General features: G+C 62.0%; 3 protein-coding genes across 3 annotated transcripts in view; 2 read left to right on the top strand and 1 right to left on the bottom strand.

The window, feature by feature from the left end:
- Positions 1-17,734, bottom strand: part of TSPEAR (thrombospondin type laminin G domain and EAR repeats) — a gene marked incomplete at both ends in the record, with an annotated part of 162,195 nt that extends 144,461 nt beyond the window's left edge. Inside the window, one exon of the mRNA XM_080797667.1 lies at positions 17,650-17,734. Coding sequence (XP_080653793.1) covers positions 17,650-17,734 — 85 coding nt within the window. The remainder of the gene's footprint in view (positions 1-17,649) is intronic.
- Positions 5,391-6,387, top strand: LOC308339238 (uncharacterized protein; the record flags this gene model as incomplete). The annotated part of the gene is made up of 1 exon (XM_080797702.1): positions 5,391-6,387. The coding sequence occupies one exon, from the start codon at positions 5,391-5,393 to the stop codon at positions 6,087-6,089; it is 699 nt and encodes a 232-aa protein (XP_080653828.1). The 3' UTR covers positions 6,090-6,387.
- Positions 10,224-10,954, top strand: LOC308339258 (uncharacterized protein; the record flags this gene model as incomplete). Its single annotated transcript, XM_080797739.1, has 1 exon — positions 10,224-10,954. The coding sequence occupies exon 1, from the start codon at positions 10,280-10,282 to the stop codon at positions 10,952-10,954; it is 675 nt and encodes a 224-aa protein (XP_080653865.1). The 5' UTR covers positions 10,224-10,279.
- Positions 17,735-24,652: the final 6,918 nt, after the last annotated feature.

The raw sequence follows: 24,652 nt of genomic DNA, 5'->3' as shown, positions 1-24,652 counted from the left end.
GGGGAGAAGTCAGCTTCCAATGGGCGAGGGACACGGAAAATGCAATGGGAAGCGGCGAGTGTGCTGACCCCAAGGCAGGGGCCCTGCAGCGGGGCTGGACTTGGTCCCCATGAGCAGGCCCAATGAGGACGGGTGTGTCCTCAATGGAAGGGAGGAGCCAGGGCCACCCAGCCAGGATTCCCAAAGACCAAGTGTCCCACCTCTCCACAGAACGCCACCAGCTGTATCTCTGGGACAGTAGGACACCTCACCCAGGAAGGGCTAAGGTTCCTGGAGAGCTGTTGGCACCCTCAGGTACATAACTCTCATTCTGGCTTCTGGGCTCCCAACTTCCTTATCCCCAAGTGAAGCCCGCCACCCAGAAGACCCCCATCCCAACTCCAGAGTGCCATGTCAGCCTCCCCACACGGGCAAGCTTTCTCTAACTCAGCACAGACTGTCACATGGTGGAAGAGCCCAGACCACCAAGGACCACCCTGATGTCACCCCAGCACACGAGCAAAGCCAGTGGCATGAGAAAGAAAGCCCGAGTCCATCAACATAAAAACATACCCCAGAGGAAGTATATAGTTTACAAAGAAGAAACCACCTTTGAAATGAAAATTTAAATTAAATTGAATTTAAAAATCTTAAATACACCATCAAGATGTTAGAGCCATAAAACGAGGGCAAGAGGCTGTGAAAAGGTACACTTAGAAAACTGACCCCCCAAAAGTCATAGATATCAAATGTACTGTTGATATTTAGAATTAAATAGAGGGGCTTGAAGGTGAGGTTGAGAAATCCCTCCAACTTAGAGCAAAACGTTGAGGAGGTAGAAAGTATGAGGGAAAAGGAAGCAGCATGAGTGACCCGCCCCGGGGGTGTGGCCTCTGCCATTTGGGATTCCTGGAGGGAGAACAGTGAGGACACAGGGGGATGTGGAAATGCGTCCCTGGGGAGGAACCTGTCCCACAGTGGAAGACACGGCCTCCAGGTTTGAAAAGACTAACCGATGCCAAGAAAAATGAATGGGGAAAACCCAGACACATCCTGTAGAAATTGCTGAACATGAGGGATAATAAGTGGTTCCTAAAAGCTTCCCCGGAGAACAAAACAAACAGAAGTCATCTGCGGAAAAATAAAAATCAGACCGGCCTCAGACTTGCCATTAACAGCGCTGCATGCAACAAACTTCAGGAAGGGAGCTCACAAAGTCCTGGGACTGGGATGCAGCCTGTGCCTCCAGACAGAAGCATGTCATAAACAGACATAGGGGACAGAAGAGTGTAAACAGCGTGCAAGTGAGCAGCAAACATGACAGCCCGTCATTGGTCATAGACATATTAAATAAGCACGTGTGTTTTTCTAAAACTGAGTGACATGTCTTTTTTTTCATGCAGTCATCTGCTTTTCAACATTTTTTTAAAGCAGGGAAAATCGCATCTAAAAGAATAAAATACCTGGCGATAAATTTAACCATGGGGGGAAGACTTGTACACAGACAACTGTGGTACAGTGCTGCAAGAGCCAGGGACGACGGGTGTGGATGGAAGGACATCCCATGTTCATGGATGGGAGACAACGTTAAGGGGACAGGACCGCCCAAGGCGACCTGCAGATTCAATGGAATCGTATCGAAAGCCCAAAGCCTGATCCTCAAAGCCATAAGGAACTGATAGGGGCCTAGAATAGAGTCTTCTTGGAAAAGAGGAAGAACGTTGGAGGATTCACAATCACTGATTTCAAAACTTACCGCAAAAGTGTGGCGACTAAACCAGGTGGCAAAGGACAGACATACAGGCTGACGGAGTAGAGCCACCATCCAGAGATGCACTGTGTATTTATGTCCAACTGGTGTTTGATGAGGGTTCAAGACTATTCAGTAGGGGAAGAAATCATCTTCTCAAGAAATGCTGCTGGAAAAGCCAGATTTCTACATGCAAAATAACTAAGTTGGACCCCCCACCTCACCCCACATACAAAGATTAACTAAAAATGGATAAACATTCCAAACGTAAGAGCTAAAACCAAAATGCCTTAGAAGAAAACACGGGGGAAACAATTTCTGACCTTGGAACTGACCATGCCCTTGTAGCAAGGACACCAAAGCAGGAAGATCAAAAGAAAAACATAAATTGGACGCCACCAAAATTCAAAACTTTAGTGACTCAAAAGACACCATCGAGGAAGTGACAAGACAATCTACAGGATGGGCGAAAATATCTGCAAATCGTGTATCTGTAAGAGTTTGACATCCAGAATACACGCAGAACATGTACAACTCCGCACCAAAGAGACCAGCCACCGGGCCTGACACCGGGCAGAGGACGTGAGCCGACATTTCCCCGCAAAGTCGGACGATGGTCAGAGCACGCATGAAGAGATGCCCCACGTCATTAGTCATCGGGGAAACGAAAATCCAACCACAGTACTGTTTCCCACTCTGCAGAAGGGCTGTAATTAGAAAAGGAAGAAAAGGACCTGGTGTTGGAAAGGATGTGGAGGGACTGGAACCCTCAAACATTGCCCATGAGAATACAGAGGGGGCATCTCTGTGGGAACACTTGGGCGCTCTCCATATGCCCCCAGGAATTCCTCTCCTAAGAATACACCCAAAAAAGGATAAAGGGGTTTCAGACGACCTTTGCAGCATTATTCACAACAGCCAAAATGTAAAAGCAACCCCGGGGCCCAAGGACAGGCGGGCGGGCAAACAAAACATGGCCATCCATTCTGTGGCACGCTCTTCCCCCGTGAACTGAAAGCAGGGCCGACACCTGCTTCCTGGAAGAGTCTTGAGTACGTGATGTTGAGTGAAATGAGCCCGTCGCAGAGGGACAGAGTCCGGTTCCACATCTAGGAGGGACTTGAGGACCCAGACTCAGAGACAGAGAGTAGGGTGGGGGTGCCGGGGGCTGGGGAGACTGCGGAACGGGGAGGTGGTGTTTCGTGGGGACAGAGCTTCAGATCAGGATGATGGTAAAGTCCTGAAGATGGACGAAGGCAACAGTTGCACAATGGGAATGTACTTAGGGCCCCTAAACTAGCCTTAAAAATACGTAAAATGACAAATTTTATGTTACATACATTTTACGCAGTTGAAAGAATTTTTAAGGCGCATGGAACAGAAGAACACAGTTTTGGCAAATGTCACAGAACAACGCGTGCTTGTGATCTTTGAGACGCGCAGGGAGTGTCAGCGGAGCTCCCGCCCGTGGGCACAGGGCCGCGTCCAGGCGACTCAACTCGAGATAACCTTCTGGCTACGCACACCTGCTCCCCAGCGAGGTGGGACGGCTCCTCACCGTGGCCCTCGGAGGCCTCACCCGCTGGACGGCCATGGGTATGAGCACCGCCGGCCTCCCAGGGCCCAAGTGTGCCTTCTGCAGGCGTCGGAGGGGCGTGGGCAGCTGCAGGCCGAGACGAGGACTGAGAGATGGAGAAGCTTTCGCCCCCAAGCACTCGTTTGGAAAGCTCAGACCCCCGAACGGATTTCCCATGAGCCCCACCCCACACTGGACAACAGGCCTCCCCAGAAGGCTGGCCCCCATCTGTCCGAGGCAGCGGGTGTTTCTCACGAAGCCCCCACTTTGAAATGCCACGTCAGGAAAGACGGGGCCGGCCGGGTCCATCTGGAAGCCAGGGGCCTCCGCCCAGAGGGCCCGTCGCAAACCCAGGTGGCCGCCCAGCAAAGACCCTCTTCCCCTTTCCTCCCCATCTCGCTGTGAATTCCCGGCTGCTCAGCAACATCAGTCCTACCGCGTGACCCTCCATTAAATCTGCCTTTCTCGCTGGTCACTCGTGTCTGGCCATGTTGTCCACTGACCGTGGCCGCGTGTGTCCCATCCCATGCCCTCTGGGAGCTGCTGTAGAGAACCCGGCCCCCGCACCCGCCTCAGCTCAGGAAGGAGGGGCCCGTGGACCAGCAACCCCCACCCCAGGCCCTCCGCCGTCATCAGCCACACCCCACCACGTTCAAGCTCTGGGCTCCAGTCAGGCTCCTGGGGGCCCCCAGGCTCCCCAGAGATGCCCCTCACCGCCTCCAGAAGGGGACCCCAAACTGTGGGGAGCTGCCTGGCTCTCCCTCCATTCCTGAGGCCTCTGGGTGCTCTCAGTCCCTGGCCCCTCCCAGGGCCCCTCTCTCTGGACCCGAGGGGCCACTGCAGGTGGGTCTGCCCAGCACAGACCGCGGCCCTGCGCCGTCTCCTGCACACTTCTCAGACCTCCCGCTGCGATGGGGGGCAGTCAGCGGCAATCGCCGCACAAAGCTGGGGGTCCCGGCCAGGCCACCTGCAGGGGCCTCCCCTGGCCATGCTCCACTAGGCTCAGACCCCCTCAGGTTGGCCAGAACTCGGCACCCGAGACCCCTCCTTCCCCAAGAGCTGGGGCCGCATTGTTCCCACTGATGCAGCTCGCCCGCCCCACACCCAGGACCCCTGCAGACGGCACCCCTGCCCAGCTGCCCACTCTCCCTGGCCGCTCCTCCCCTCAGACTCTCCGACCCCAAGCAGCTTCCCCCCTTCCCCGCTCCCAGCTGGGCTAAGTCTCGCTCTTACCAACGACCTGCCTCCCGCAACCTCATGTCCCACTGTTTGTGCGCGCTCCTGCCATAACTGAGCCAAGTCCTGGTGCTCTCCTAGAAGCAGCTCCTTTCCAGGTGGTTCCGGCTGCCGGGCACCCGCCGTGCACCTGCCCAGACTCCAACACCAGCAGGTCTCGATGACCCTCTCCCAGAAGCCAGATGGCTCTCTGCCTCCCGGGGCTCCGGCGTTCATGGCAGAGAACATGCGCCGCGGGTTCTGACCCGGCTCTTCTGCGCACTTGTGTGGTGTGTGGTGCAAGTGCTTACTCGTGCCTCAGTTTCCCCATCAGTAAAGTGGGCACAGCAGGTTCACGAGGTTGTTGTAAGGGTCACTGAGTTGACATGTACAAAGCTGCTCAAAATACTTGCTGGCATGAAGACCGATTACACACGCGCCAGCTGATGCACTAAAAAAATACGGCTTCTAGCCATTCATGGGTTCAAGAACTCAGGAGAGAATTATATCCCCAGATAAATATGATATATGCAAAAAAAGAGAACAAAATATGTGTATGATTCCTCTGAGTGTAGAGAAGCAAGGGGATGAATAGGACAGAGCCCCAGAGAGATGCTGGGAGCAGGGGTGAGGGTGGGAGCAGGAGCCGCTGCCCCTCCCGGGTCATGAATGATGAGCACCTGCTGTGGGCCGTGACCCGAATCCTCAGGGACCTGCTCCCACAACAAGGAAACAGGCTTTCCGGGGCCTCGTGACAGAAGCACACAGCCCTCAGATGTATATAAACCCCAGACACCCCAACCGTCTCTCTCACACACACACACACACACACTCACACTCACACCTTCCTCCAGCCCCACCGCCCCCACCATGGCCGCGTCCACCCTGTCCGTCTGCTCCAGCGACCGGAGCTACGGCTGCCGCGTCTGCCTGCCCGGCTCCTGTGACTCCTGCCCCGACTCCTGGCAGGTGGACGACTGCCCAGAGAGCTGCTGCGAGCCCCCCTGCTGTGCCCCCACCTGCTGTGACCCCAGCTGCTGTGCCCCAGACTCCTGCCTGACCCTCATCTGCACCCCTGCGAGCTGCGGGTCCAGCCCCTGCCAACCAGCCTGCACCAGCTCCTGCCAGCCCTCCTGCTGCAGCTCCTCCCCCTGCCAGGAAGACTGCTGTGTGTCTGTCTGCTGCAAGCCCGTCTGCTGCACCCCTGTCTGCTGCACCCCTGTCTGCTGCCAGACCTCCCCCTGCTCAGTCTCTTCATGCTGCCAGCAGTGTAGCTGCCAGCCCTCCTGCTGCAGCTCCTCCCCCTGCCAGGAAGACTGCTGCAAGCCCGTCTGCTGCACCCCTGTCTGCTGCACCCCTGTCTGCTGCACCCCTGTCTGCTGCAAGCCCGTCTGCTGCACCCCTGTCTGCTCCGGGCCCTCCCCCTGCTCGGCCCCCTCCTGCTGCCAGCCCAGCCCCTGCTCCTCGTCCTGCTGCAGACCGTCCTCCTGCGTGTCCCTGCTCTGCCGCCCCGTGGGCTCCCGCCAGGCCTGCTGCGTGCCCGCCTCGGCCCAGAAGTCCTGCTGCTGACGGGGCCCGTCTCCCCCGGGGCCAGTAGGCTCGGTGGGCACCCCCAGCTCTCCCCCTGCTGGCCTCCCAGCTGCTTTAGGGTCTGTCTCTCAGGAACCCCTGTGACATGTGGATAGCACCCCCTCCTCTCAGGCCAGGAAAGGGGGTTCCCATTCGATTGAGGATGACCCTTCCCATACCCACTGCCTCACTGCTCCCAAGGTCCAGTGGTCAAGCCTAGGGACCACGTCCACATTGGAGGCCTCACTGGTCTCACATCCTCAGAAGCTGCTTGGATCAACCCAATAAACAGAGTTTGAACTTAACCCTGATGGCACGTGGCTCTCTTTGGACCATTTCTAGTTGGGTGGCTAGCCAGTCCCCCATCGAGGTGGGGGTAGGGGCAGCCGCCCGGTGCCCTTGCTGCCCCACCCATCCTCGGCCACACCTGTGCCTCCTCTGGGCCCCCCCTTTCACTGGCCTGGCACAGGACTCCTGTCCCACAGGATCGGGACCAGTCCCGGGCATGGCGACCATGGCCACGGCCATGACACCAGCAGCCCCTGTCCCAGAAGCTGATGGGTCTGCCTGATGGGTAGAGCCTCAGGGACGCAGCGGCAGCCAATCCCAGGCACAGTGACCTTGGCATGTCTCCCCCTGCAGGGAGCCTGGCAGGACACGGGGTTCAGCATACCCTGAGCAGGGAGGGCGGGAGGATACGGAGCCCCAGCAAGCACCCTGGCTCTGCCACCCGAGCCCCCGGCCCCTCCTTCCTTCTCTAGCCTGTCTGTGGAGCCCCCGGCCGGGTCTGTACACACAAGCCCATACCCTTCCTACCTTAATGCCAGTTAGACCTCCCCACTGTCCCGACCCGGCACTGCCTGTGCCCCCTTCAGAGCAGAGCCTCCTGTTCTCCACTGAGACACCCTCCCCCCCATCCTCCCACACCCCAGCCCCTGCCCCTGCCCGGCCCAGACTCCAAAGACCCGATGCTAAAGTTAGTCTCACTCCTGTCCCCTCTCCTGTGGGCCTGTCCCTGCAGAGCCGGACCTCGGGATCCAGAACACAATGCCCTGCCACCCCTCACTTCTCTGACTTTCCCGGGGCTCTTCACCGTGACCTTCACACCCCTACCCTGCTACGGCATTGAGACCCCTCGGCTCGCTCTGCTGACACGTCCAGCCAGAGGCCTCTCCTAGGCTCCAGGCCACATACCCACCTCCAGATGTGATCCCCCCAGAAGCTGAGTCTAGCCTCCCTGAGCTGAACTAGCACCTTCCAGCTGGCCTCCCTGGGGCGTGGCGGCTCTGCAGGCCAGATGGCTCCAGCCCCAGCCCCTCTCCAGCGCCCGGCTTGTGGCTCCACCAGGCAGAGGACTCTGGGGTCCGTGTCTGCCTCTCCCCTGGCCATTCCCCGGACAGCGGTCTCTCAGGGCAGATACGATGAGGACCCCAGAGGTGCCAACAGACCAGGCTGGACAGGAAAAGCCACCTGCTTTGAGGACTCCCAGGGACGCGTGCACATTCTTCGACAGAGTGAGTTCTGGGAAGAACATGGACACTTCGTCTAGCAGATGCAGATCTTGCAGAAAGACGATGGGAAGCTGATGGCTGAGAGGGGACCCCATCTTCCGGGGTGGCTCACCATCACGGCAGTGGCCGGGTGGGGAGGGGAGCCACTGGCATAGGAGCCGCAAAGACCCCCTGTCCTTGTGCGGCCCTGCCCTGGCCCTGAGTTCTGAGCGTGAGGAGAAAGCACGGACCTCCCGGGGCTCAGCATTAGCTGAAGCCGCGGGCCAGGGCCTGTCAACGGTTTCCTGTTGGAAGAAGCTCCAGCGGGGCCCAGGCAAGGCCCTCGGGTTCCCCAGAACCTGCCCCATGTCCCAGAATTTGCTGTGAACCTCCCCTCAGGGCTAGACAGGGACTGCCCTCGGGGACCCGAAGCCCCGGGCCCTGCCGTGCACGTTCTGGTCTGGACAGCAGCTGCGAACTTTCTAGCAAAACGCATCACGGCTTTTCCAGCTTCGTGGGTACCTGGGTACCCGCCGTTCCGCACGACGCAGCCTCAGAGCCAATTCGGCCAGCAGGAGTGGCCTGCCCCTGCCTTCAGGATGCTTTGTGGACCTTCGGGTCTTGCCCTGTTTAAATGACATCATCCTCAGATGACCCTACGACACGGGCGCCCTGGGATCCCATCCTGCCAGGGAGGGGACAGAGACAATGAAGCCACAGCCGTGGCGGGCACGGGGCCATACGGAGAAAACAGGGCCCGCTGTGGGATGGGGCGCACAACAGCCCCAAAGACAGCCGCACCTGAATCCCAAACCTGGGGACGCAACCTTGTGCGGAAAGAGGTCTTGGCGGGGTGACTGCAATGGCTGATGCCCGGAGCAGAGGATCCCAGGCTAGCCGGGGCTGGGGCGGGGGGGGGGGGTGGTCCTAGACGCCGGCACAGGTGTCCTCATACCAGAGAGGTGGGGCTCCCTCCTCCTTTTCACGCAGACGAGGAGGAGGTGACATGACCACACGTGACCGCACGCCAGGGAGGCCGGAGCCACCAAGCTGGAGGGGGCAGGAGGGACCTCCTCCTTCCACAACCTTCCGAGGGGGCGCAGCCCTGCCCACTCCCCAATCTCGGCTCAGCAGAGCCAGCTGCACACCGCCGGCCTCCAGAACCGTGGAGACGAACGTTTTGTTGTTTTAAAGCGTCAAGGGTGTGATCACGGGTCACAGCAGCCACAGGAAACAAATGCACACATTTGGTCAAAGCTGTGACAAGCAGCGCTTTCGTGATTTCTAAGTATTCTGTTTAAAAGCGTCACTGCCGGGGCGCCTGGGTGGCTCAGTGGGTTAAAAGCGTCACTGAGACAACGTAAGATAATAATTGCAATAAAAGAAATCCACAGCCTTCTAAGGAGTCAGGTCCAGCCGCCCCCAAACACACTTGCGTGTGTGTGTGTGTGTGAGCGCGTGTGCGTGTGTGCGTGTGTGTGTGTGTGTGTGCGTGCGTGTGTGTGTGCAGCCTCTGAGAGTCCGCCTACCGTCCCAGTCACGCCAGACCCCTCGGCAGGGCTGCCAGACCCCTCCACAGCGGCTGAGACATCACAGAACCCCCGCGTGCTGCCTCGCTGTCACCCTGAGCGTCCCTCCACAGGCCCCGGCGCCTGCTACCCGTCCGTTTTCCCCTCCCCTACTCCGGCCGAGACCCCGTCCCACCCTTGCCCCACCCCTCCCATCCCCGTGCCTGGTACGAAGAAACTTGAAGTCGCTGTTTCCTGGACACTGAGTGTCCCACAGAGGTGTCCCAAGGGCTCACGGACAGCCTCAGCCTCCAGGGCCAAGGCGTGGGGAGTCTGAGTGACAGAGGGAGGGAGCTGGGACAGGAGGCGGAAGGAAATGCAGCAAGACACCCAGTAGGACAGCCGTGGGGGGGGGTGTGGAGCCGAGCCAGCCTGGGGGGGTGCGGGGGGGGGCAGCCTCTTGCCCGGCCCCACCATGCCGACCACGTGGTCAGAGCCACCAGGGTCCTGAGAGCCCACAGGTTAGAAAGAGACCCGCCCCGAGCATGATGGTGGCCTGGCAGGCGCAGGCCCACCCCCGCCACCGCCTACACACGTCAACCCGCCCCACAAATCCTGCTCATCCCCCGGCTGAGCCGGGTTCCGAGGCAGGGACGGCCAGCCCTACCCTCGGGCAGAGCCCCCCAGGTATCACCAGCCTCCCCTCGTCTCTGTGCACTTGGTGACAAATGCAGAAGCACGGGGATCCCATGCCCCAGAGACGGGCTCCCACACCAGGAGTTATTCCTGAGGTCAGAATGCCAGTCACCACACCCCAAGGCCGGTGTCCAGGGGCTGAAAGACGCCCTCGCACGCTACACCCACCTGCCCGGCTCCCCACCCCCCCGCCCCCGCCGCCTGGTACTCGCGTGGCCCCTCAGTAGATCAGCCAGGACCCAACACTCGTGCGGACTTTTACGAGCTGGAGGGCATCTTCTGGGAAAATAAACCAGCGCTAATGAGGGGTCCCTGGCAGCCAGCCGCGGCGCCAGCAAGGAAGAGGTGGTGTCTCGAGCCTCTGCGGGAAAAACACGCAACCAGAGGAGGGCTATAAAAGTGAGCCCAAGTGCCTCACACACTCACACACACTCACACATTCACACTCACACTCACACTCACACTCACAGCCTCCTCCAGCCCCACCGTCCCCACCATGGCTGCGTCCACCCTGTCCGTCTGCTCCAGCGACCGGAGCTACGGCTGCCGCGTCTGCCTGCCCGGCTCCTGTGACTCCTGCCCCGACTCCTGGCAGGTGGACGACTGCCCAGAGAGCTGCTGCGAGCCCCCCTGCTGTGCCCCCACCTGCTGTGACCCCAGCTGCTGTGCCCCAGACTCCTGCCTGACCCTCATCTGCACCCCTGCGAGCTGTGGGTCCAGCCCCTGCCAACCAGCCTGCACCAGCTCCTGCCAGCCCTCCTGCTGCAGCTCCTCCCCCTGCCAGGAAGACTGCTGTGTGTCTGTCTGCTGCAAGCCCGTCTGCTGCACCCCTGTCTGCTGCAAGCCCGTCTGCTGCACCCCCGTCTGCTGCACCCCCGTCTGCTGCACCCCCGTCTGCTGCACCCCCGTCTGCTCCGGGCCCTCCCCCTGCTCGGCCCCCTCCTGCTGCCAGCCCTCGTCCTGCTGCAGACCGTCCTCCTGCGTGTCCCTGCTCTGCCGCCCCGTGTGCAGGCCCGCCTGCTGCGTGCCCGCCTCCTCCTGCTGTGCCCCTTCCTCCTCCTGCCAGCCCAGCTGCTGCCGCCGGGCCTCCTGCGTGTCCCTGCTCTGCCGCCCCGTGGGCTCCCGCCAGGCCTGCTGCGTGCCCGCCTCGGCCCAGAAGTCCTGCTGCTGACGGGGTCCATCTTCCCCGGGGCCAGTAGGCTCAGTGGGCACCCCCAGCTCTCCCCCTGCCTCCTTCAGGATCTAACCCAGCACAAGTGCTGGTGTGCGTGTGGCACAAACCATCTTCGGACACTAATAACCAGGGCAGAGGCCGCCTGCAGCCTCCGCACCACGCCAAGATGAATCTGACACAGCCCTCCCCGCTCTTGACTGCGGTGCCTCCTGCCCCATCTCTGCCCCTCCTGAAAGCTGTCCGCCTCCTCCCCACACACACCTGAGCGAACTGGACACACTTGCAGGGACGCCAGGTGTCCCGCCTGAGTGTTCAGGACTCAGGTGGCCACAGCCTCCTGGACAGCAGACCCCTGGGCGAGAGGGCCCCGTTGCCCCAGGCCTCTGTCTCCCCGGGTGGTCTGGCACCAGGAGGCGGGGCGCAGGTTCACTTCTGGGCGAGGAGGACGCTGGCCAGAGCCTTCCCGGGGCCACAGCTGGGGTGGAACTTTTCTGCGGACCGCCGGCTTCCGGAGTCTAGCCCTCGGCCTCCCCTTGAACTTCAGGGTTTTATTGCAAGGTCCGGATCCTGCCTGTCTCTGCCGGCCCAGGCCAGGGACTCGTTCTGTCCCCGGCCCCAGGCCCGGGCCCAGCCTGGAGTGGAAGAGGTCAGGAGAAAGACGCCAGAGGCTAAGCGACTTCAAGGGTCCACACTGATGTCTGAGGCCCAGGCCTGCCACCCTCTGGGGGTTTTCCATCGAGGCGAGTCTGGACGCGGCCCCCACCCCTTTCCTGAAGCTTCCTGAACCCAGGCCCCACTCCTAGACAGAGTCACGTCCTAACCTGCAGCCCCCTGCCTCCGTTCTCCCCGGGGCTCCCTCCAGCTCTGGATCTTGGCCCGTTACTAGCACACCACCCCCTCCCAGGAGGTCATGAGATGCCGCAAGCCATTCCCCAAAGGGAGGAGGTCGACAGTGAATGCCCCCCTTGGATAAGCCTTCCCACAGTTACAACCGGGTCGTGTGAATGGCTGAGGACAGCCTCGTGTCCTACAGTCCCCCTCCCACATTCTGGAGCTGCTCAGGCAGGTGGCAGTCCTCCCCTCTGCTTCCCTGGGGCCCCTGCCCCTGCCCTCCTGAGACCCTGCTAGGGAGGAGAGCGTGTGAGAAATCAATCCTCCCTGCAGTCACGCGGCCAGAAACCCCCCGGGACTCGGCCCACCATGACCTGCTCTACAGCTTCAGCGGCTCCCCGCGGCCAGCTTCTCCTGCCCCCCAACCCCGGTGCCCGGGGACACCCCGCCCCTGTGCCTTAGCCTGCTGGCGAAACCCAAGACCCTTGCCGGAAACGGGTATTGAAATGTGTCCAGCACGACACTTAGATTTCGAGGGGAGATGAGTGTGTGAAAACACAGTTATCAAAATACTTTTAAAGCACGTGATGCCGTGAGACGCTCCCTTTCCCACGAGGGCTTTAACAAAGGGGGCAGCGGGTTCTCGTGCAGATGGGAGCGGGAGGCAGGATGCTGGCGGCTTCGTGGGCACCCAACCGGGCACTGCACGATTGGCTCCCGCCTCCCCTCCGCCTCCCTCCCGGGGGTGGGGGCTGCGTCAGAGTCAGGAAACATTCAGGGCCCTAAATTCCGACCCACAACACGGGGGAGCCCACTGCTCACTGGGAGCACACACCGGGCCAAGAGCAGCCACTTTAACCAGAAAGGAGCCCCCAAAGCCTAGCGGCCTGCACGCGGGTGCCTCTGGCTCTGCGGGGACATCACTGACACTCTGTCACCAGCTCCGGTGCTCTCCCGGGGTGACCCCAGACGCGCAACAAGGGGCCCCCGGCCTGCTGCACCCCGGCCGGTCAGCCGCAGCCCTGCGTCAGATGCCGCCCCGGGAGGTCCTACACCTGGGGCCGCAAAGGCCCAGCGGAGCCTCCAACTCAGTGAGACAAATGTCATCAGTGGGGGTCGCCCCTGTTCTCCCCGCCGCGCAGGGTCGTAGACGGGCACACGCCCGCACACGCATTCACATGCACACATTCACACTCGCGGGCGCTGACGCCACCGGCCCCGCCGGTCCTCCCGCGTGCCGGGGTCTGAGTCCCCCCGGCCCCTGCTGCCCCACCGTCCCCCCGCCGTCGTCGGGGACCCGGAGGACCCGCTTCCACCGCCGAATGCCCCCCCCCCCCGCCTGGCGAGCACGGGGGCATCGGCGGGGGCGGGCAGAGGGGCCCGCTCGCTCGCTGAGCCCCCGGGCCGCAGGTGCCTTCGGGCGGATCCAAGGGGTTAGGAGGCGGAGGGCAGTATCCAGGGACCAGGTCCCCATCGCTCCCCCAGACTCAGGAGGCGGAGAGAAAGGGACGCTCTACAGCCCCCAAGCAGGAGCTCTGAATCCGCCAGGAGCGCGGGGGGGGGGGGGGGCTGGGGCGGGGGGGGGGGGGAGGCTAATGGGGTGGGAAGGGAGGGGCGGGGCGCGCGGCCGGAGACCAAGTCCAGACTGGAAGCCCGCGGGGCTTGCGGTCTTACTGCGGGAAAGGCCGAGGACACAGATCCAGACCAGGGACCCGACGCGGCGCACGAGGTTCCAGTAAGAAGGAACCGTCTTTGCTTCCTAACGTCTGTGCAGACGAAAAGTGCCCTGGCCAAAGGGTCTTTAGAAACGAGCGTCAGGGGGACAGCCCGGCCCCCGTGGGACACCCGGGTTGGGGCACGGCCTCCTCTGCTGCGGGAGCACGGGGGGTGCTTGTCTCTGGGGTGCGTGTGGGAGGGACGAAGGCGAGGGGTGCAGCGGGGTCTCCTGCGGAGGACGAGTCGCCGAACCTGCACCTGCACCCGAAAAGCCTCATTCCGACCCGTGCAGAGACAGCCCCCCCCCACCGCTGCCACCAGCTCCCAGCCCTGGGGGGCCCTGCTGCCCAGCGCCCTACGAGGCTGGCCTAGGGGTGCGGAGCCCAGATGGGACTGGGGTTCCGGCTGCTCGCACCCCGCCCGGAAGCCTCCCCGCACCCCGCGGACCGCGCGCTCCGGGCTGAGCGGGAGGCCGCCCAGGGCACCGGACCCAGGGCCGCGGGACACAGACGCGGTCTCCCGGTGCAGGAGGGTGAGAGGCTCCCGCCTGGCCCCAGGAGCCGCGGGGAGGGGGCATCGTGCAGGAACCGGCGCGAGGGCCTCCCAGAGGGGCCGGGGTTCCCCAGGGCTCCCGACTGGGACGCACCCCCTCCTGCACGCTTCCGGCGAAGAAGCCTCAGGACAAAGTCGGTGACTCCTGAGAGCAGCCCAGCGGTCGGGGGAGGGGTTCCTGCCCCCCAAACGCCAAAGGGGCCTGACGCTGCCTACTGGGCCCCCTCCCCCGTGGCCCCCACACCCCCACATAGCTTTGAAAATGCAGATCTGTTCCCTTGTGCTGTGGGTCCTTTCTGCAGGCGTGAAGGGCTCCCCACAGGCACCCCGCCCAGGAGGTCTGACCACCCCATCCAGTCCTGCACCCAGGCCTCTGGGGTCCCCCACGGTCCCCCAAAAGGTCTCCTGCTCTGAGCACCCCCCCCGGGCCCCTCTAGTGCTGGGGGAGGTGGCAGCCGCTGGGCCTCTGTGGGCTGGTGGGGCAGTGGTCTGAGCGAGGGGCGGGCTGCACCACTGGGGACGGCGGGCACAGCACCATCCGCCCTGGAGACTGAGCAGATGAAGGAGGCCAGAAGGGGTCGGAGAAGGGACGCTCGCAGACTAGGTTCTGAGCGTCACCAGGGCCGGGTCCTGGAGAGGAGCCCCCGCCCCCACGTGTGCTCCCGGGTATCCACATTCCCGGGAGCACCAAGCCGGGAGGAAACAGAAGGCCAGACACTGCTCCTGACCCCTGCGGCAGCTCCGATCGGTGCCCCCTACCCCCACCCGTCCCTGTCCCGGACCCTTGGAGCTGCCAGTGACCCCAGTCCCAGGTCCAGCCGTGCCCATTACGGGTGGCACAGACTCCCACCGCCCTGGCCTCCCGTCCCTGTGCAAACAAGCTGGGTGTGGGACGGAGGACACTTTGCCCAGCGTCAGCCCTCCCCACCCACAGCTGCCGCTCCCCTGACTAGCGCCCACCCAGGCGTCTCTCCCAGGACTGCCCGGCCACCCTCCTAGCACCACGCGCGCCATGTGGCCCAGAACATGGATGGCCTGCAGGAGCTAGGAAGGGTCTGGGGACCCCGTCCCGACCATCTTGTCCGAAGCAGGTGGCCCAGCCGGCGGAGCGGCTTTCGGGCCCGCGGTCAGACGACTGAGGCTGGCTCCCGCCGTCAGGGAGACCCACAGCTTGGAAGAGGCATCTCACCCCAGCGTCGCGCCTGCCCCCTTGTCCGCTCATCCCCCCCGGGAGCCCACCCCGACACCCCACATGCCTGAGCCCCCAGCCCCTCTGCCCCTTCCGCTCTCCCACCCTGAGACTCGGTTCCCTGGCCTGCTCCTCCCACCCGCCCCCTGGTGGCCTCGTTCCTGCTGACCGCCTGCCCCGTCATCTGTCCGGCTGGGCGCAGGCTCTCGGGCACCCGACGCATCTTCTGATGCACCTGCGCCTACGCAGAAAGGCCGGTCCCCAGGCCCCGCCCCTCAGCCGAGGGTCTGCACCACCCGCTGCGTAGACCCTGAACCCAATCTCCCCATCGCCAGAACCCCGACCTGTAGGGGTGTCTGCGAGCGGTGCGCCCCAGCCCCCAGAAGGGCACAGGTGCGCTGCGCACCAGCCCGAGCGCCGGCGTGACCCTGGCCGCGGTTCCCCCGCGAGCCCGGCCAGCTCTCCCGCCCAGACCCCGGGCCCGCCCCAGCTGCCCAGCGCGCAGCTCCTGCCTTGGAAGCCGCACAGACGAGGCCCTCCCCCCACGCCCCAGCCCCCCGGGCCGTCCTCCCCACGCCTCCTCCACCGTGAACTCGAGGCCGTCCAGACTCAATGATCCTGTTCTCCCAACCGCTAGGCCACTCTGGCCCACCGACCGTCCCCAGTGCCACGTTGGCTCTTTCCGTCTTTCCAAGGTTCAGGTGTAAGGGTACTTCTGCCGCCCCGCGGGGTGGGGACACCCGAAACCCCAGCCCACGGCCCCCCCACCGCCTTCCAGTCAAGCCTCCAGAACGGCAGTGCGAGGTGGCTCCGGGCATCAGAGCCGCCCAGCCCCCCCACAGCACCCCTCACAGGAGCCCTTGGGAACGGCAGGTCCCCCGCTGGTCACTGCTCCAGACTCATCGGTGTCCCAGACTCGGGGCCAGGCCTTCAGAACCCAGCGTGGTGGCCGCCAAGGCGCCGGGTGCCTCCCCCAAGCGCAGCGGCACAGACCATGCGGGAGGCCCAGAGGCCGACCCACCCCACCCCGCAGGGGAAGCTCAGGGGCCTTTCAAAACGGAATGGAATCAAAGTGATTTTTTTAACCATTTGAAGTCCTGACTTCATGCACAAGTGTGCTGGACAGACTCCAAGCACAGTTCAATATTATTTACCGTCTTTTATCTTTCCCTCCCGAGTCCCCGGTGTTTATAACTGGGTCATCTTTTAACTATCTGCAGCAGCCCCCGGGGCAGAGGGGGCGGGCTTTATAAATAAGCTGTATTATTACTGTGCGGGTTGACGCCGTTCCCAGGGCTGACGGGAGCGTGAAGGTACATGTCCGTGAGTCATGCCCAGCACGGAGACTGCCGTGTGCTCGGGACAGCAGCTGGGCTCGCTGCTGCCTGCGGGTCCCTGTGGGGCTGGTGGGCCCGAGCACCCGCGTGCGGCCTCTGCTCTGCTCTGCAGCCTTCTGTCCTCTGAAGCCAGGGGACTTGGCTTGGCCACAGGCTGACTTGGCTCCGGTGTCGCTTGCAAATCCTGAGTCCCAAGGCAGTCACTGCAGGCGGGAGCTCAGAGCGGGGGGGCGCGGGGGTTTCCGTCCTGCCCCCCACCCTGCCCACGGCCGCTGCTCCAGTGCCCCCCAGGGCCTGCTCGCCCCCACCTGCCCTGGACACCCAGCCAAGCATTCCCAAGTGGGGTCAGCCTCGGTCGTCTCCTGGTCACGTCACTGGGAACCAAGGGCCATCAGCGCGAAGAGCTACGGCAAGGAGGGCACCCGGGACGGGTCATTTGCAAACAGAACTGGAAGCGGGCTGCGAACCGGCCGCCGCTGACCTCCGGGGGAGGCCGCACGCGCTCGGCGGGCCCCCGGCTACCAGGCTCCTTTCCCTGTTGCTTTGTTCTTAATGTCGGGTTTGATAAATAAAATCTCTCGGGGGAAACTCCAGGAAGATGTGGTGATGTGGTCATGAGCGCGTCGACGGGGGTTGGGGGGAGAGGAACCTCGCCTCAGAGGAGCCGGTGCTGGTGTGAGAGCCCGGGGCTGCGGGCCGGAGCAGCCAGCCCGGGGCGGGGGGCCGGACTGTGCTAAGTGCAGACCTGGGGTTCTCTGGGCTTGCGGCCTGCGAGGGGCCGCCTCATTCCTGGAACAGGTGCGAGGCGCTTCCCCAGGACGCTCCACAGGTACATACTTGTGAAGCCTTCAGATGGTGGCGGGTCCTCGCTCTGAACCGGTCCCGCCCGGTTAGCGTTTCCACGCCTGTCCCTTCCACCTCCGCCTCTGCCTCCCCCTCCCCGTCCCCCGGGTGGGCTGCTGGCGCCTCCGGAGCCAACCCGGGCGCCCAGGGACAGGGGACAGGACGCGGTTCTGACCCGCACCTGGCCGGCACCCCTCCCGGCTCCCATCTCTGTACCCCCTTACCTGTGCAGGGCTCCCATCTCCGGGTGCCTCGGCCTGGGGTCACCAGGGCCGAGAGCGCCACACACAGCATCAGCAGGACAGACATGAGGGGTCCGGGTCCCAAGCTCCATCCAGCGGCCCTGCCCTCGGCCCGCGGGGAGGCAGCTGCTCCTCGGACGGGTGGGCCAGCCCCCCGGGGGACAGTCACTGTGACGGCCACATGCCTGAGTCCTGTGACAGGGACAGGGCGGGAAGGCTTCTGCGGGCTCTGTCGGGGGGCGGGGCAGCCGGTGCTGGCCGGTCGTAGCCGCAGCCTAGCTCATCTCCACACGGGCTCGGGTCCTGCCGTGCAGGTGACAGGTGACAGCAACCCCACACCGCGGCGATGACTCATTGACAAAGCACGCTTTTCCCAAAGGAAAGACAGAAATAGATCGTCCAGTGGAGAGCTGGGAGCAAACCAGAAAAACTCCGAGAACCTGTTTTCCTCGGGTGCAGGTCCGGGGCTGCCTGCCCGAGGACGCCCGCCGGGGGCCAGGGCGCAGAGCCTCTGCCCGGCTCCGCTGACAGCGGCCGTCCCCAGGAGGGGCCCCGCTTCGAGGACGGCTTTTATCTGGTGCCCGGCCCTCCCCAGGGTGTGTGGGTTTGTCAACTGTTGGGTTTCAGGAATTCCCCTCCGGAGGGGAGCCAGTCCTCCCCAGGAACAGCTAATGAGGAGACTCGGGGAGGACCGCCCGGGGGAGGGGAGCGCCAGGCACAGGGCGGTGGGAGCCTCCCAGGTCTGACCTCCCAAAACCGCAGGGGACACGACATGCTGCCCCAGGCAGGACAGCTCTTAAGTGTGATTGTTGTTTTTAATAAAGCACCGAGCCTGCCGACCCCTCTCCGGGGCGTGGGGGGTGCTGGGGCGTGGGGGGCGTGGGCAAACCGGGCCTACATCGCAGTCTCCTGCTGGTGCCGGAGGCGTCCCCGGGTCAGGAGGACCCCTGTTACGGGCGCCTGAAGGCCGTCTTCCTCGCTGCCGAAGGACAGTGCCATGGCACCGTCCCCAGGTCTGGGGCTCACCCACGGGTGTCTGTGACGGGGGCTGGCCCTGGGCTTGGGCTTGTTGGGGGGCCTGGGGGCGGCGGAGATGAGAGAGACAAGAGACAGAGAGAGGGAGGGAGAATGTCCCAGGCTCTGCATGAAGCGGCCCGTGGCTGGAGAGACGGACAGACAGACAGACACCTCCAGCAGCTGTGAGCAAACGCCCTCCTCCTACTCATCCAACGTCGGTTGACTGAGGTTCTTGGAGGGAAACCTGGAGAGGCTGCCCGTGAACGGCCGGACAGCACCCAGAACCCTGGTGGCCTCCCTCAGCCCCGCCCCGGGACCCCCGCCAGCCCAGCGCACGGACGGAGCCTTCCTGACCCCATCGGGCAGGCGCCCGTTGTAGGAGGACGGAGGGACGCCTCCGCCATCAGAGGCCTCGCCTTGGAGAAAGGACAGTTGTCTCAGATGAACGGACAGAGTCTCGCTCTCTTCCTTCCTGTTGGCGAGAATTTGGGGGTCTCGGGGGCCCTGGGTGGTCACGGGCCAGGAAGACAGGGGACTTCCCACAGGACACAGACCCAAGCCCCATCCCTGTGACTCCTGCTGACCTCTGCACCTGACTGTTGACCTCTGACCCCCCGTGTCCTGCTGACCTTGGACTGTCGGTAAGTGACCAGGCATCCCGTTTTAAGAACTGGGTCTGAAGGACCCTTGAGCCCCTCCAGGAAAGTGTCCCTGTCACGTTCGAGCCAGTAACACCAGTGGCGCCATCAGAGAGGAACACGGGCTCATCAGCGGAAACCCGTCCGTGTTTACGGCTAGAAAAATACGTGCCCGAACACAGAAGAAAGCTCAGAGCTTCCTTCCCTAGACTGGTTCCCATGTCACCCCGGACAAGCCACCTAAGTGCTCCAAATTGTGATTTCCACGTCTGTAGGACGTGTGCAGGGAGACCTGCGCGGCGGGGAGAGCCAGTAAGTGAGCGGCCGGATGTGACTCCTATAGAGCCGTGCGTGTGCAGAGGTGTGCGGCCCACGGGCTCGGAGGCGCTGGTGAGGGGGAGGAGGGGACACGTACGCCGGAGCCCTTGTCCCTCCCTGGGACCCCAGAGCCCGCCACAACAAGAAAGGAAGTCCTTTCCTCCCGGCTCCCTGGCCGTCCCTCCCCGCCTGCCCCAGACGTCGTGCTGACGCTGAGACCAGCGGGTCCCCCCACACACCCCAGATGGGGGGCTACCCTGTGATCAGTCACCCCTGCCGGAGGCTTACACAGCGGGGTTCGTGCTGGGGACCCAGGCTCAGTAGCTACCCGGTCGCTAGCAGGACAGGGGCTCAACCTGCCCGGGACGCCGGCGGGAGCTCTCGAGGCCTCCAGAGGGAGAACAGGGATCTAGCCCCCCACGAACATCTCCTTTGACTTAGGTGCAGACCGTTGCTCCCCTCGTCTTCCGTGGTGACCGAGGAGGGCCTCAGTCGCTCTGCGGGGGACACAGGTCAGTCCACCAGCTTGCACACCACGGACCTCCTTACGTGGCAACAACGCATTGCCGTGTGGCGGGAGCGAGCCCGCCTCTCCCAGGCCAACATCTCCCACGCGGGGAATGACGCTTTCTCCAGGAAGGGGCGGGGAAGTCACAGGCAAAGGGGAGATCTGAAACGGTACGTGCAGGTTCGAGAAATTAGACGTTGAGGTCAACAACTGCGCAGTTTGGGGTTCTGTTAGACTAAGCTGTCCCTTAGGGACATCACTGAACCTCGGGGCTCTCCGTAAAGACGTAGCAATTCCTCCGGAATGGAAACCAGAATGTGACATTTAGTGACCCCGGCTCTAAGGATGTTTGAAACGGTCTCTGGGGAGGGAAGTGTGCCTGGCGTGGGACAGTGAGTTCAGACAGGTGCCTGGCAAGCTTGTCCCCTCCCAGGGCCCAGCCTTGCCCCCGTCAGCTACGGGGCCACTGTCCGCAGGACGGCGGGCGGGAATCCCATTCCAGAAGTGACGTGGTAAGACGGGCCTCGTCACCGACAGAGAGAACGCGTTTGTTTTTCTCGTTGCGGGATGAGTCCTTTGCCTGGTGTGCTAGTGACCCTCTGTCCGGATAAAGGGTGGCGGCAGACATTCCCCTACGGCTTCTTTTCTGATCCGTGAATGTAAACAATTTTTCTGCCGCTTGCAAGTGTGTAATATTTTTATTTAGTCACCAACGTTTCCCTGCAGACGGTGGGTCTCCGAGCACGGCTTCCAGACGCCCCGCCGCCGCGCTGCCTGTTCCGTCCGGCTGGGATCTGGGATACTTGGAACGCACCGACCCGCGCTCCGCTCCCTTCCCCGAACGCCTCTCCTTTCCCCGCCACCTGGAGATGTCACAGGTATGACGGATCAGGCCCGGCACACGCTTGGAACTGCTCCATGCGCCTCTGTCCTGCGGTCTCCCGGCCGCTTCCTCTGCCAGCCCTCTTCGCGGCCTGTACAGGACGGGCCCGTAGCTCTGACCGAGGCAAACGCACCAGCTTCCTCGCTTCCAAACCGGGTCGGTGCTTCTCTTTCTCTCTTTCATATTTTCTCTTTCATGTGAGCTTTGAAAATGATGGGTCCTCATTTCTACCTCCAAAATCGAACAGCCAAGAACACCAGAGCATTACCTGCTGGCACGGCGATACGTTTACAGAATAAGTGATGATACGACGTCTTCCCACTCGGACACACGGACGTCTCTCATTTGTCCCGTCCTTGCACTAAGTTCATCAAGAAGTCTTTATAGTTTCGAGTGTAGACGTCCAGCACATTTTCTGTCAAATTGTTCCTCTAAGTGTCCTCTACGTGGGTTATAATCTTATCATCATGATGAATATCATCCCCCCCTATTTCTGCCCATAATCAGTTACTGATGGTATAAAGAAAACTGGTTCATTTTAGTACAACTGTCTTGTATCCAGCAACCCGAAACTTACTAAGGGCTCTAGGATCTCCTGTTTTTCTGGATAACTACTGCCTGCCAAGAACAGTAACTTTGGCTCCTCCGTTGTAACACGGGTACCAATTTGTGTTCCTTCTCTGGGATGACCACTGCATTTTCTCACACGTTTGCTCAATTGTTTATTTAAATTCAGTGGAGTTAACGCACAGTGTATTATTGGTTTCAGGGGTGGAGGTCAGGGAGTCCCAGCTGCCTACGACACCCAGTGCTCATCCCATCCCGTGCCCTCCTGAACGCCCGTCCCCCAGTCACCCCATTCCCCAAGCCCTCCAGCAACCCTGTTTGTCTCCTAGAGTTAAGAGTGTCTCATGGTTTGTCTCCCTGCCTGATGACTTCCCGTTCCGTTTTCCCTCCCTTCCCCTGTGGTCCTCTGCGCTGTTTCTTAAACCCCACATACGAGTGAAAACATATGATAATTGTCTTTCTCTAACTGACTTATTTCACTCAGCACAATCCCCTCCAGGCCCATCCACGCCAATGCAAAGGGCAGGACGTCTCCCTTTCTGACGGCCGAGGCACATTCCGCTGTGTAGACGAACCCCGTCTTCTCTGTCCGTTCACCTGCCGACGGCCGTCCGGGCTCTTCCCGCAGTCCGGCCGTCGTGGACGTCGCTGCTGTGAACACTGAGGGGCAGGGGCCCCTTCCGGTCACTACGTTTGTTCCCCTCAGATGCTTTTGCACATCAACTGATATGACTTCGTGCGTTTTCTATCTTGACTTGCCAGTGCACTTAGTCACAGAGCTCTCGTCCCTAGCGCCGAGCCGCCCTTACGTCCCCGGTGTAGAGCACAGGGATCGTGGGGCGTGTTCCTGTCATACGCTGTGGGACCCCACCAGCATTCTGTCGAGGACGCTGCTTTCCTGTGACATTCTCCTTGCTCTCTCCGCAGCTGGCCCATCAGGCTCCATCGTCCCCTAAACGCGGAAGGCCGAGAAACATGTGTCGCAGCCCCGCCTCTGTCCTGAGCACGGGGCTCTCACCTGACACCCTCCTGGGTGTCATGAAGCCACCATCCAATGGTCCCTACGCAGGGCTCCAGACCAGAAACCCAGAACTCATCCTTGACACCTCCCTCGGGGAGGCCCTCTGGGTTTACCCCCAAACACCTCTGCCCTCCCCCACCCTGTCACCTTCTGGTCCACCACTTTCACTCCACACTGTCAGTGCCCAGCTGTCTCCTGCACACTCTGGTCCTCCTCCGATGCGGGCAGTGTCTGCAGAACCCAACCCGGACAGACTGGTCTCCCTTCCGCCTTCCAGCAGTCCCCAAATGGAGACAGTGCTCAGGGCCTGGTCTACAAGGCCCTGGGGTTTGAGGCTGCCCGACCCCCCGCTGCAGTGTCACCCCCACACACACGGCCCCCTCCCGGCTCCAGCCCGCCCCGATATGCCTCCTCCCACCAGGGCTGCTCGCAGGTTCGGCTCTTTCTGCGCACCTCGTCCTCCTCGCCTGGTTAACTTCTCTGGGGAAAGCCTCCTTGTCGGGGGCTCTCGGCACACCTCCGCCGCCTCTCCTCCGGGGCCTCGGATGCTCGGAATCACACGTGTGCTTCTCCCCAGGCTGGAAGCTCGATGCGCCCAGACTGTGCCTCTCCGGGCTCCGCCGGGCGTCCTGGCATTTGGCAACGTGCCGTCAGCTCGTGAACTTGCCCTCTTGATCCTAGGGTGATGTGAAGGTCACGCTCGCCTCACGGAACCAACTCAGGTGCGCTCCACGCTCGGCCGCGCTCTAGGAATGCAAGACTTGGTCTTAACAACCCGGGTCTCATTCGTGAAAGTGTTTGAGCCGCCTTCTTGCGGCATTTTTTAGAACGTTTCGATCCTACAGAAAACTCGACCAGACATTCGCTGCGCCTGGACGCCCCGTGGGTGCCGATGTGTCCCGTTGCTTCCCTTGCACGTCCGCGTGCGCCTGGGTCGACTTTGTGTCTCTGGAGCGCTCCGGACGTGCACCGTCAACACGACCTTCGCTCTAGATCCTTCTGCCTGTGTTTCCCTGAGAGACGACGCGTTCCAGCATTTCTACAGCGGGATCCTCATAGCTAAGAAAAACACCTTGACTCCAACAAGGGCAGCACCACGGCGACCGCACTTACAATCCAGACGGGGCTCTTGGTGGTTTCCTTTTCTTTTGTTCATTTACTCTGTTTTCCTGCTCCTTTACAGGATAACGTTGATGACTTCCGTATCTGCAGTTACGTGTTTTCTCGAATCTAATGTTGCCTGTTCCGGCATTCTTCACGTTTTTCTTAAGGCTTGCCACGAAGCTCACGCAGCGCACTGGCCTTTTGAGTACCCACAGTTCACTGTCTGACCGACATGGTTTCACCAAGTCCCCGGATTTTCTTCTTTTCTTTTTTTCCTGCACCTGCCATTTATGATAGTTCTTCCTTTCCGTCTGTGGGCTTTCGGCATCTGTACACTTTTTAAAGTACACGAGTCCCCTTTTCCTCTATTTGGCGGACGGTTTTGGCCACCGTGTGCACCAGCGCCGTCCTGCCGCGGGGCGCGTGCGCCTGCGCTCTCTGTCCCACCCCCGAGGGGCCACCCGCGGCCGCGTCACACCCCTGAGGCCATCTCGCCGGGCGCCCGTGTCTGCGAGGGCTGGATGCTCGCAGCCTCCTTTCCCTGCTTGGTGGCTAACATTCCTCCCTACCGCGTGCTCTCACCTTTCCAGAAGTCTGTTGAATGTGTTTACAAACACGCACCTTCGTCTCAGCGCCCCGAGCTGCCGCTTTTTCTCATCCGGGTGGAAAACTCGACGTTGCAGAAATTCACGTCCTTGAAGCAAACCTGGCAACAAGAGGTGGGACGGACAAAGCGTGAGCCTTGCAGAGGCCAAAGGAACGAGGCAGAGGCGGCAGCGGAGAGGGCCGCGGGGGGGCGCGGGGACCGGGGACCGTGGATGAGCGGGAGCCCTGCTGCTGCCTCCGGAGCGGACAGACGGAGAAGAGACCTCCGGAGTGGGAGCCGTGGGGTCTGTCCCCCGCCGTGCAGGAGGAGCTGCGGAACCAGA

This window comes from Martes martes (assembly GCF_963455335.1).
Source record: "Martes martes genome assembly, chromosome: 1".
Classification (NCBI taxonomy): Eukaryota; Metazoa; Chordata; class Mammalia; order Carnivora; family Mustelidae; genus Martes; species Martes martes.
This window is presented reverse-complemented; position numbering and strand designations above follow the sequence as displayed.